This window comes from Lontra canadensis, unplaced genomic scaffold (assembly GCF_010015895.1).
Source record: "Lontra canadensis isolate GAN:19392208 unplaced genomic scaffold, GSC_riverotter_1.0 scaffold6, whole genome shotgun sequence".
Lineage (NCBI taxonomy): Eukaryota > Metazoa > Chordata > Mammalia > Carnivora > Mustelidae > Lontra > Lontra canadensis.
This window is the reverse complement of record NW_022631000.1, coordinates 12928411-12942178: the sequence shown is the minus strand read 5'-3', so window position 1 is coordinate 12942178 and position 13768 is coordinate 12928411. Positions and strand designations below refer to the sequence as shown.

The window sequence follows — 13768 nt, the reverse complement described above, 5'->3', positions numbered from 1 at the left end:
TTATCTTGGACAAAATGGTGATCAAGTGTGCAGTATAGTGTCCCAGAGGCAGGAAATCATTGATTAAGAAGTTATAATGTAATTTTTAATTTCTACTTAACAATGGAATAACTTCTAATTTCTGTTTTGCAAAGCTTTTCATGGAATTCAGTTACAATTAACTGATTTTCTATCATGGTGTCTGTAAGATTTGTGGATACATAGTGGTTTGTACTTTTAGGCACCTAAAATTGATTTCTTTTATTTTTCTCTAAATATTTTCTAGCTTCAACATAGAGTTCATCTGTGAACAGAAAGCAAAGGATGCTCGTACCTCCAACAGAAGGTAATACGATTTTTAATTTTTTTCTAGAGACCAGTACTGAAGGGGGGAAGTGTGGAACTTCTTTAGAAATATATCTGATGGTCTGGTCATGAGGCCAGGCTTGAGCCCAGTTGAAGAGTGTGGTGAACTGAATGCTGCAATGTGGGGGACCCGGTCCTCCTCCCCCGAGCAGTTCAATTCCATGTGAAGATTCTGGAGTTCTCTCTCTATCATGCCCTGTGCCAGGCTTTGTGGGGAACATAGAGATGAGCAAGGTGAGCTATACTGTCAGAGCACCCAAGGGGCTCAGTTTTGTGGGGAGCCCAGAAATAAACACAGATGCCATATAAAGTAGGGGAGATAAGCCCTCACATAAAGTGTGTGGGAATGTAGAGGAGGGAGTGTGAGCACCAAGGCTCTGGGAAGGCTTCAAGGAGGAAGCAGCATGTGAATTGGCTCTTAAAGGAAGAGAAACATTTTCGTAGACAGAAGTGCTGTGCAAGCATCCCAGACTGCAAGGACCAGAGGGAAGACCTAGATATGCAGTCATGCTTGCTGTTTCCTTTCTCAAGTGTGGGGGCAACAGAGGGGTGATAAGATTGCCAAGGTGAGTCAATTTGAAAAAGAGGAATTTCAAAGCCAGCACAAAGACATGTCAGTGTTGTCTTCAGGCAGTGAGAGATTTCTGAAGGGAGTCAGAGTGGAGGGGATCACCCCTGTGTTACAGAATCCTGGACCTGGCTGCAAGGTAAGGTGAGAGCTGAGGAGAGGAGAGTTTTGAGACAGAGAAGATGGTAGGAGTCTTTCTGTAGTAACCCAGGTGTGGTGATGGGGTCTTAAAGTAGGGTATGGCAGTGAGAAGAGAAAGGAAAAAAAGGGATTTGTCTGTGTGCAGAAGGCTGCAGGAGACTGGAGGGGAGTCAGAGACACAGGATGCAACAACGCTGGGACATCGCTGCTGTTCTGGAGCAAATATGAGAATCTACCTGCTGCCCCTATGTGAAGGGGGAGGGGAAGTCACCATAGCTGATCACAGGGCTATGTGGAGATTATATTTGTTGGACAAGGGCCAACCCATTGAGTGTGGGGGAGGGACTGGGCATTGACAAATTATCACAACAGGTATGAAAAGAGGAAGAAGAGGATTAGGAAAAGGTGAATAACAGCAATCAGGTAAGAAGTCTCATTGAGAGTGAAGGAGGAATGCTGGAGGGTCACAGAGCAGAGCAAGGAGAAAGAGCAGAGACTACGCATGGTGCACGGGATCCTCACTGATGAAGCTTCTTGACAGGAGATGGTGCCCTTGTTAAAATGCATATGTTTGATTGATCAGGCTCATAGGTTCCTTTAAAATAATAGCACCAGATCTTGAGAATAAGTATCAGGCAAAATATGAAAGCCTAAGATTGCTCACAAGCTGAAGTGCAGAGAACACTCTCAAACTGCTTCTCACCAGCCTCTTCTCTTTCTGGGTTCATCTTCTGCATCCTGCCCTCGGGCACCTGTGTGCTCACCCACACCCACCTCTAGCTGATCTCCAAGCCCCTGTGTTGCTGCTCACCTTTAAGCTTTGGCCACGTTGCAGGGTCCCTGTGCACGGAGTAGGGACACACTTGCAGTGGGGGAAGGAACATGGATTCAACTGCCTTTCAGATCTGCTCTAAAATCCATCCCCACTTGCTTCCTATAGCTATGGGATCTTGATTTAGCTGTGAAATGCAAGGGCTTGAGTCCATCACAGAAGAGGCAAATGAACCAAAGGTGGAGAGGAGAGGAGAGGAGAGACCACACATGCACAGTTTAGCATTAGGAATTTCATCCACATAACAACTTTGCTCCACCTCAGCTGGCTCTCCTCCTATTAAGGTGATGAGCTAGCTGCCACTTACCCGGGTTGCAGGTATGTTGTACCTGACACCCTTAACCCTCTCTCAGCAAAGCCAGTCATGGATGCATTATGAGTATTCATGGGAGAGCTGGAGCTTCTAGATTGGAGAATAATTGTAGGTTTCAGGGCTAACTTTTTACACTGAAGATGGGCAAAAGCAGTAACCTTCTTCATTTAATCCTCATAATTAGGTAAAACATAAACAAGATCTGTAAACAAAGTTCACAGTTGGTCTGTTTGGCAGTATATGTGACACTGAATAGGAAGGAAGGAAGGAAGGTTGGTTTGTTGATTTTACTGACTTTGTGAATCTCCAGATAAAGAATAGCTTAAGGAAGTCCAGTTTGTTCAACCCGAATGCCATGTGATAGTTTTTATTTGGGTTTGTCCAAATGGGTACCCTTCGGTATAGGCATTTCATTCTGATACTACCGATTTATTGTCTCTGATCAAAACTTAGGAGGAGGAAAGCACATCACCAATTTTTCCACTTTCTGTGGAAGGAGCATGAGTTATAAGATAAGTCCAATAGCTTCTTAGACTGAAGGATTAGATTTAGATGACTTTGTCCTTTAATTTATATTGTGTTTTCTTGTTTTCAATAAAACTCCTGAGGTTATTTTAAGCCCTTAAAATATTTTTCACACATATAATAAATGTAGCTTATCTAATAATACGAATATAGGAGGAAAACAGGTTCATCTTTGGATTAGGTTTAATGTGTTATACACATTTTGTGTATGTTTAATTTTTTATGTAAGCCTAATATTTTGGAATAGGATGACCAACAAAGTCATGCTTTAGTACACTTTATATAATATCTTTTGGAAAATGTAACACTTGAAGGTTTGTCTGTTTTTTTTTTTTTAAGATTTTATTTATTTATTTGACAGACAGAGATCACAAGTAGGCAGAGAGGCAGGCAGAGAGATAGAGGAGGAAGCAGGCTCCCCATAGAACAGAGAGCCCAATGTGGGGCTAGATCCCAGGACCCTGGAATCACGACCTGAGCCGAAGGCAGAGGCTTAACCCACTGAGCCACCCAGGCACCAACTTGAGGTTTTTTTAATTAAGATTTTCTTTCATCATTCTCCTTGTGTGTGTGTCCAGGTAACACTTTTCTGTCCATACCTGTGGATACAAAGGCTGTGCTCCTTTGTCCTCCTGACAACTCCACAGCTTTGGTGGTAACATGGACAATAAGCCCCAGAGACCAGCCTCCCTGCACTAGAGCCTACAGGAGAGATAACAATGAGACCAGTGAAAGAAACTGTACTGATGTGAGAATATCCTGGGAGTCCAGACCTGATCAGAATCCTGCCCTTCAGATTGACCCCGTGGCCATCACTCATGACGGATATTACAGGTGTGAAGTGGCTGCACCGATGGGCATTTCAGTCATACATATTGCCTCCGCGTGTTAGGTAAGGAGCGTGTTGTATTGTGGTACATCACATAACCAGATCTGAGACTGAATCAAATGTGTCTCTGTATTCCATACCCCACGTGTTAAGCCTGAAGCATTTTCCCCTGCGTCTCTGCAGTGCCCCCCAAGGTGACCCTGTTTCGAGGCAGCAATGGAACTATCATGTGCAGGGCAGCTGCAGGGAAGCCATCTGCACAGATCTTCTGGACCCCGGGGGGAGATTGTCACACTGAGGAAGAACCGCTGGGCAATGGTACAGTGACTGTCCAGAGTACATGCCACTGGGAGGACCGCCAGGTATCTAATGTGTTCTGCTCTGTGTCCCATTTGACTGGCAACAAAAATCTGTCCTTCAACTTGAACTTCAACTTGAATCAAGGTAATCACCTGGGTTTTTGTTTCTGTTTGTTTTTTTTTTTGTAGAGTAATGAACTTGATGCTTAGCATTTTCTTCCACAGATTATTAGTAACCAAGAACAAAGTAAGGAATCTTGTACTACTCATTTGAAGATATTCTCTAAAACTTAACTGGGTAATTAATTCCTTAGTATGCTAGGGAAATAATTCCTATTCCTTTATCAAATAAAAGAAATTAATTTAATAACTTCTTATCTCTACATTCTCTAAGTACCTTTTATTCTGGAAGCCACAAAAATTTTGTTAACTTAATATCTATTGATTTTTACTTTGAGATTAATATTCATACAAAATGGCAATAATTTTATATAATATAACAATACTGATTCTGTTCAGACAAGAACAATAATTATTCCTTTCTTGATTTTTATAGTTTATGTAGTATTCACCACTTTTTGTTAGTCTGAGTAGGAGACAAGTTTTTGTCCCCCTCTCCCTTGCATTCTGAAACCTATACATCAATTCATTTGCCAAATATTTATTTATTGTTATTATGTGTTTGAAGCAATCATGTAAAGATGAAGAGACAAGGTGCATGTCTTATATCATTCCAGGCTGTATAACCTGGTGATTAGGAGCAAAATCTTTGGTATAATATGGCTTCTCCTTTACTAGCTATGTGACTTGGAACAATATTTAATCTCTCTGTCTCATAGCTTTTTAAAAAATTGAAATATAACTGACATATAATAATAAATTAGTCTTAGATATACAACATAATGATTTGATATTTGTATATATTGCAAAATGATCACTACAATTAGTTTAGTGAATGTATCATGATTTCCTCATTTGTTAAGGGGATGATAGAACCTACCTCACAGAGTTATCATAATAATTTAAAAGAAGAATATATTTACTTAACATGATAGCTCTCACATAGTTGGTACTCAGTTAATTTTAGCTACTATATTTACTCTACTGACAAATGTTAGCTTCTATATTAATAAATATTAGCTATTATACTTATTATATTAATATATATTAGCTATTATATTCACTATCATATTATTAAGATCATCATATCCTATTAATTATTGTTCATAACATCTTTCATATTATTTTTTTTTGCAACAGCTTTAGTGAGACCTAATTTATATACCTTACAATTCACCCATTTAAAGTGTACCACTTAGTGGTCTTTGGCACATTCAGAGCTGTGCAACCATCACCACAATCAATTTTAGAACTATTCATTACTCCAGAAAGAAAAGTCTATCCTTTAGCCAGGACTCTATAATCCCAGAAATCTTCCAGCTTTAGGTAGCCACTAATATACTTCCTGTCTATAGATTTTCCTATTTTGGACATTTCACATAAATGGAACCCTATAATATATGACTTTTGTTACTTGCTTCTTTCACTTGGGGTAATGTTTTCAAGCATCATCAATTCTGTAGCATGTACTAATACATTCACTTCTAGTCATTATTTTCTATTATCAATTTCCCACCATCTCTACGTTCTTATTTTATACTTCTTGTCTCTAGACATATGCATTTATCTGCAGTCCCACCTGACTCTCCTTTACATAGATCAAATATTCGAAGGACTTCATCCATACATATGGTTGCAACCACTGCCTAATTCTTGATCCTCAAATCTCTATTTTTAGTCCAGATTTCTCTCCTTGGCTATGCCATGATCAAAACCAATTTCCAACTGAATGGTTTCATATGCACTTGAAAGTATCAAGGGCACCTCAACTTGCATATTCCTAAAAAGGAATTCCTCTTCTCTATCCCTTCATGAGTTCCATACTTGTATTTTGCTTTGATAAATGACTCAAGCCAGAAAATTAAAGATATCATACAATATCACTCTTTCCTATTTCCCATATTCAAAATTGATCACTATGTTCTGTTGATTTTATCTTAATATTTTTTCTTAAATCTATACCTTTTTCTTTCCTTCATATTAGTTGAGCTTGTGGTCATCTCTCACCAGAATTATTACAATATTCTTGCAACAGGTCTCCTGGCCCCTAACTTACCTCCTTCCACTAAGGAGGTTTTCACCTACACTGTTACCACAATTCTTTTCCTAAAATGAAAAACATGCCCTTCCCTACTTAAATGCTTGATCTGTCACTCTCCTTAGCCTCATGTCTTGCTAATCTTTAGCCTGTACCCCATGCGTGTGGACCTCTTTGGACTCCTCAAAAGTGTTTATCTTTCTTATTCTTCTGTACACGCAATTGTACATTGTACATGCAATTTCCACCTCTTCCCCAGGTACTTCTTTCCTCATCCTCTCTTCTTCCATTTGCTCAATTCCGATTTAAGTTTTTTTTTTTTTTTTTTTAAGATTTATTTATTCATTTGAGAGAGAGAGAGAGCTAGAATGAATAAAGTTGGGGGGAAGGCAGAGGGAGAGAGAGAATCCCTGCTGAGCACAGAGCCTATTGCGGGGCTTGATCTCACAATTCTGAGATCAGAACCTAAGCTGAAATCAAGAGTTGAACGATTAACTGACAGCCACCCAGGTGGCCCTCCTACTGAAGTTTTAAGGCTTAGAAACTGGGCTAATTTTTTTTTCACCCTGCAGTTTGGTTAGTTGCTCCTACTTTGAGCTCATGTAATGCCTCATGCATGCCTCAGAGTACTTCGTAGCACTGTAATTGACTGTAACTTCTCTGACTCCCAGTGCAAGATAAACTTTTGAGAGTCAGAACTATATTCTTCATTTCTATATCCAGGGTCTGACATAGAGCCTAACACACACAAATAGCTACAGAATTAGGTTCAGATCATCACAGACATCATCTCGATGTACCCCACTCTATGCTCTACCACATGTGATTTAAGTTAATGAGTTCTTCAAATTTTTGTTCAAATTGTTTCTTTCCCTTGGGAAGTTCTTCCTTCTTTTCTTAATCTATTTAATCCTGCTATTGGCAAGGCTCAGTTCAAATCCCACTTCACCCTAACCTCCCAGTTGGAGTTGTTTCAGTGTTCTTACTCCTGAGATCATTTATAATCTGTAATGATCACTGAGCAATATTTGTTCTCTCATAAGTGATCTTTTCATTTGTATGGCTCTGATGGCTCCAGTTGGATTGTGAGTCTTTTGAGCTCAGGCTGAGACCATGACTTCTTCCCTGACAGTGCATAAGAAGGAGATTGACATACTTCTAGTTTAGTATTTAAGCAATTTATTTAACAGGGTGACATTGATGAGGGAGCAGGAGGCTGGCTGAAGACAAAGCAAAAGCTGGCACCTTGCACCCCCTCTCCACCCGCTCCCCTCGGTACTGTGTGTGACATTCCTCAGGCACCCCTGACTGCCATAAATGAGAAACAAATAGTTAACTTGCAGAGATCACAATCCTGCAAAACAGAGTATCCCTTGGTTTACAAATGTCCTAGAGATCTAGAAAGAAGTTACCTTATCCACAGCACAATTTCCAGAGGCAAATAACTCAGTTCCTCAAGCCCTAAATAAAATTAAATTTCTTCTAAACCCAAATCTCACTAACAAAGACACTTGATAGCAGAAATGTGAATGGCTTGCCAAAAGACAACATTGTTCAAGCCGCAAGGCCTCCGGTATCCCAGCACCTTGTAGGCCCTCTTTAGCATATGAAAGTTCCATTGAAACCTCCCTTCCCCTCACCTTCCCCCAACGGCAAGGTACAGAACTTGCCATCTCTCACAACCCGGGGCAGCAGCTCTTCCTGCCCATGGGTCCTGTCCCCGTGCTTTAATAAACCACCATTTTGCACCAAAGATGTCTCAAGAATTCTTTCTTGGTCATCGGCTCCGGACCTCAGCCCACCAAACCTCACCTAGATTCTAGAACTTTTATCAACATGACTTTTGGAGCCAAGAGTCAGAATAGTACTTAAAGTTTACTTGTGGTTGCCATTTCCATAGCAGAAATAAACTTCAGAATGATAGTCCTACTTAGTCTCATTTTACCTTTTCAGCAATTCTTGGGACCATCTTTTACAGATGAATAAATGAAAGTAAAAAAGACATAAAATATTCAATTAAAGGGGTGACAGCAACTCAGTGACAAAATTACTTCACTGTGTGGAAAATAGCAGATAGTGCTAAAAGTATTATTAATAGTACCCTAAAAGACTAACATTTACACAGGAAGTTAGAAAGCATATTTCCTTTTTTCTTATAAAGTTGGGATGTATTAGCAACACTTACTGTGCATTTATTCATTTAGAAAATATTGAAAATCTACCAGGTTACAAAACACAGATAGAGTTTCTAAACTCTGTCATGAAAGAATATCTTAGCAGCATTTGAATTGTCGTCTAGAAGGTGGATTGATTATGATAGTCTGAACTTTTAAGAATATTTTAAATGCCTCTTTTAAACAATTGACCCTACTTTTTTCATTAGAAGAATCCTTGAAATGGCTCCTTACCTCTGCCTGTGTTGCCTGTATTTAAAGGTGTTGTAACTCTGGGATTTCTAGCACCGGACTTACTGATCATTCTCTATGTGAAATTCTCTCTGTTCTTGGTTATCCTGGTCACCGTGGGATTCATCTACTTCAAGAGAGCAAATGATTGCAGGTAGGAAAGGAAGTCTAAAAAAATAAAGATTTATCAGAAAGAAATCATCATCGTAAGGCTTTAAGTTTACAATGTCCTAGGAACAGCATGGTGCATTTTTTTTTTTTTTTTTTTTTTGCACATGTTTGTTCCCCTAGCCCTTTCTTTGGTATATAATCTTTGTTAACACATGGAAGCCCAGGAAGAGACGCCTGCAGCACTGGGGCAAAAGCTTCTATTTCATTACAGTACTTTCCTGAGAGAGACCCTGTCCTGGGGTACTCTTCAAGAATTCTGTGGGGAAATGAAGTTCAGCTGGTGCTTCTTAAGTGTTCACTCCCTAGTTTCTCTGTCTCTGAAGGCTTGTATTCATTGTGCTAATTATATATTTTATGTTTTTTTCATAGTGCATGAAAATTAAAAAATCTGGAAGTCAATTTAGATTTGATGAGACATCATGAAGATCAGACCTTGGGTTTAGCATCTAACTCAACTGCTCCTGTTACTATTTGCTACCTATGTGTTTATGTGAATCACTGTGATAGCTGTCAAATCCTGTTTCAAACGCTTAGCAAACATGTATTTATACATATGCCAAGGCTTGCTGCCTGCCATTATAAATGCCTGAGATGACTCATCTACATTCCCCTTCGCCGTACTGAGTTCTTATTTGCAAACAAGAAATAGCCCAGCTTCTTAGCCTAAAGAGGAAGATGGCTCAGGAAATGGCAAATTACAATGCTTTGCAGTTTTTCTACACCCCTTTGGGTTCTTTGGATAGTGCTTTCATCCTTGTTTCTTGTTTCCTCTTGTTTCCTCTGCCCTTTTAAGATGCTAAATAATGTTGCAATGTCAGAAGCTACTACAAACACTGCCTTGTGGTTGACCTGTAGCCAACCTCCCATCCCTTTCTTGCTTGCTAGCAATTAGTACATGTTTGGCCTGATTATTGAATAAATGGCCAGAAGTCATTTTTAGTAGTGCCTTTATTGCTGAAGGAATTTTAAGTGGATCCTAAATAAAGAGCTCTTAGAGTCATTGGAGACTATGCTGAATATAACCTCACTTTTAGAGCTCCACTGTCTCAATTCTCTCCCATCTGTACTCCAGGTTGGAATGAATTAATGGTAGGAAGGGTAAGAGTTCTTGGTGAAACCCCAACATCTAGGGCCACTGTAAACTGGAACCTTATCTTCATTGGTACACATGGTAGTCCTATAGTAAAAAGTATCCTTTTGTTTAAAGGAAAAATTTTTTGTGTAAGGTGGCAGGTGATTAAGAAATTACTTTTATTTTTAGCAAGTCTCAGAAGGAGAAAATGAATGCATACTACTATCTGGAAGATAATATATAAGTAAGATAGTCTAATTGTTGAAACAAACAACATCCCAATCTCAGTGTATTCATACCACGTAAGTTTAATTTTTGCTCACTTCATATCATAGGGCAGGTTGGTGGATCTAGGGGAGGGAACAGGAGTGGTTCTGCTCTAAGGTAGCACTTTATCCTATAACTCTGCCGTTCTCAGAGTGTTCTCCATTCAGCTGGTGAATGGGAAAAAGAGAGAATGAGGGATTTTATATAGGTTTGTATGAGCAGGGCCTGGAGTAGTAAGGACATTTGCTCATTGTCTATTGGCTAGTATTTGTCACATGGCCACACTAACTTCTGTGGAAGTTGGAGAGTGTAGTGGAGCTGCCTCAGTAGAAACAGAGTCAGGGTTTGGGTACAGATAGCTAGTAGATAGCTAGTTTCTGCCTATAGGAAAGGAAAGGACAAGTGTTAAGATTAATACCTACTTCATTAGTAACTGAACATGAGCCAAGAAATAAACTAGTACATATTTTCATTTATAGTTTATATTAGTTCTTTTCCCTCTCTCTCTCTTTTTAATTTTAACTCGTGCATGTTTAAAACAGGGCATAGGATGGAAAAAAAGTCTAGTGCCATCATTCCATTATACACTCAAAAACACTGTGATACTGGTTGCTAGCTGCCTGAGCCAATGCTAATCTTCCCCTTTCTCTTAGTAGTAGAAGATTGCATTCTTGACTCCAGATCTTTCCGCCTCCCTCTATCCATGTAATTTGTCAGTAATTTTTGAGTTGGAAACATAAAGCAAGTACATGTTTCTCTAACTCATGTAATTTGCTTTAGCCAATCAAATGAGGCAGAAATGGCAGTGTACCGAGTTTTGAGCTTACATCTCAAGAAGTCCTGTGTATTTCTGTTGCTAGTCCATGAGAAAATGCCTGGGCTATTCTGCTGGAGGTTGAGAAACATGTAGAGCAGAGCTGGGTCTTCCTAGTTCCATTCGCCACTTCACTGTTGAGGTCAGCCTAGATAATGCAACAGTTAGTCATCTCTTAAACAAGGGAGAACCTCAGTCAAGGTCAGAAGAGCTGCCGACCTGACCCTCAGATGATCCTAGACATTTAAGCAATTGTTGCTACAGAGGTTTTGTGATTGTTACACAGCATTATTGTGGTAATAGATCCCTGATACAGTGCTTAATAACATGACTCCAGTTTTATTTTGTAAGGAGACACACTTAACTGTAAGACATTTCTCAGTTTCCATTGCAACTGAGTATGACTATGTATTAAAATTTTCGCAAATAAGGTGTAAGCATGTAACTTGTGTGATATTTTTAGGATATCTTTTTAAAGATAAAGAAGAGATCCTCTTTTGCTTTTTCTCCTTATCTTCTGGACTACAACAGTGGTGTAATGACTGGAGGTCCAGCAGCCAACTTGAGCCGTGGATGACATTGAGGATGGAAGCTACTCAATAAGATTATGGAAAAGAAAGAAGTTTCCTGGGTCCTAATACATGGACTTGCCATACTAACCCTAGAATACCTACCATAAGATTATTATTTTTTTTTAAGATTTTATTTATTTATTTGGCAGACAGAGATCACAAGCAGGCAGAGAAAGAGAGAGAGAGAAGCAGGCTCCTCACCAACCAGAGAGACCAATATGGGGCTCGATCCTAGGACCCTGAGATCATGACCAGAGCTGAAGGCAGAGGCTCAAGCCATTGAGCCACCCAGGCGCCCCTTACCATCTTTATGTGAGAGAAAATACTCTATTGTGTTCGTGCCACTGTTATTTTGAGTTTTACTCAATACAAAGTTGAACTTAATCCTGGTTAACACAAGTACTTACTTTGCCAATTTCAAAGTTTGCTACTAATCTTGCAACACATATTATACTCTATTCATGTGCATTTTTCATATTCTATTTTCATTCTTCCCATAGAGATTATGAAACAGATGTAACTTCAGAAGGTAATAATCATAGGTATAAGAGCTATCTCTGTGATAGTTCCAGAAAAATTGTTGGTTGTATAAAACTGAAGGATACTGTGGGCTTGTTATAGGAAAGGCTTGGGAATCTGGAAATGTGCAAAGATCATCTAATAGTCAACCAATCCCTACACATGTGAGGACATGTCTACATTATAGGATTGGGAAGATAAAGACACTGTTCTGGACTCTTAGAGAGGATCTGATCAGAAGAAACAGAGGAACTGAAATCTATAGGGCTTTATTATGTTAATCCTTTTTACTCTCCATTATTCCTGGAAGAGATTTATCTGAATTCATGCTTCTTCACTGCCATGATTTTCTGTGTGATATCAGACTAGAAGAGTAAAAAGCTATAGCTACTGTCTCTCAACCTCTTAGTTCCACATAAAGATAAAAAAATAAAATTTTCTTTGCTAAATACATATATGCATACATATATACATGCACAACAAATTAATTGTGGTCCTAAACTGAGGAAAATTGGGAGCAAAACCTTTAGCAAAACACAGTTGAGAACCACTAGATGGTGCTTCAACTTAATTTCTTCAACATTTTGAAGCAAGCTAAAATCTAGCCTTGGATAGTAATCCTGCATGTTTTCTTTAATTTTTCCATTCAACTGCTTCTACATTTATTAATTCTTTAGGTTTTCTTGGGTAATTTTAGGACAATTACAGAAGGAAGAAAACCATTGTTAAAATTAAAGAGAAAAAATAAAAATGTTTGGTTCCCAAACTTGAATTGTACTACTCCTGCCACTTAATTTTGGTAGAAATAATTTGTTTATCAAACAAGAGAAGGATGGGTAGTAATAGTCTAGTTTCAGGGAAAGAGGAAATGTGAGAATATTTTGGTGGTTAAACCAAGATCAGTACTCACTTATTTCTTAAATGGAGGGTTGAGCTCTTCAATCACTAAAGAACAAATAGCTGCTGGTTAGTGTTAACAGCAGCAGACCGTTTGAGCTACAAATAAAATTAGCTGGCCTTCTCTACTTCTTGGGTCCAACCCCATTTCTCATGGCCCAAGACTTTTAGAGGCCTATGTGGTATTTTAAAGCTGGAAGGAAGCTACAGATAAGTAGACCAACTTCCTCGTTTTACAAAAAAAGGAAACTAAGACATTCAGAGTTAACTGACTGTCGGGTGTCACTAAGAAACCAGCTGAAGTGTGGACCTGCCTTGCTTGCTGATGAGAGCATTCACACAGTGAACTTTACAGTTTGTTTTGTTTGCAGTGAGAGTTGGGGTTCAAGAGGGAATTTATGGGGGTCTTCAAAAGGGTGACAAAATGAAATAACACATGAAATATCATGAGACTAATTATTATCTTCAAGGAAGGATTGGATATTCTCATTAAAAATTGAGCATCACCACATGTCAAGGATATCACATTTAAGCTTTCTTTCTTTTTTCTTTTTTTTTTTTAAAGATTTATTTATTTATTTGAGAGAGGGGGAAGGAGGGAGAGAATCTCCAGCAGACTCCTGGCCAAGCACAGAGCCAGACGCAGGGGTCGATGACCCTGAGTCATGACCTGAGCTGAAAATCAAGTGTTGGACACTTAACCAATGAAGCCATATTTAAGGTGTCCCCACATTTAAGCTTTGAGAATACAATTGCAATGGAGAGATTTTAAAAATTGCTTGTTTAAATCTTACTTCAGTCCTTCCTACAATTTGGAAGCAGGAAGAGACAAAAGAGGAAATTTTGTCTGTTTAGTGAAACACACCAACAGATTAGAGAGGAAAGGTAAAGCTCAGGTCATAGAATGCATTGGGAATTCCAAAATAAAGGGAACTAAAATGGTCAGCATAATTTTTTTTAAAAAGTGTTGCTTCTGGGCTTCAATGATGTGAATCTGGGGACTCTTAAGGAATCAGGTAAAAGAAATAGACTAGATCTTAG

The 13768-nt window shown here is 38.9% G+C and overlaps 1 protein-coding gene across 1 annotated transcript; it reads left to right on the top strand.

Moving 5' to 3' along the window:
* Nucleotides 1–303: 303 nt before the first annotated feature.
* On the top strand, nt 304–9586 carry LOC116864764 (cell surface glycoprotein CD200 receptor 1-like). The gene is given in 6 exon segments (XM_032852632.1): nt 304–325; nt 3303–3575; nt 3578–3616; nt 3737–3997; nt 8446–8569; nt 8956–9586. Coding segments are annotated over 6 exon segments (726 nt in total). The 3' UTR covers nt 8963–9586.
* The last annotated feature ends 4182 nt before the right edge of the window (nt 9587–13768 follow it).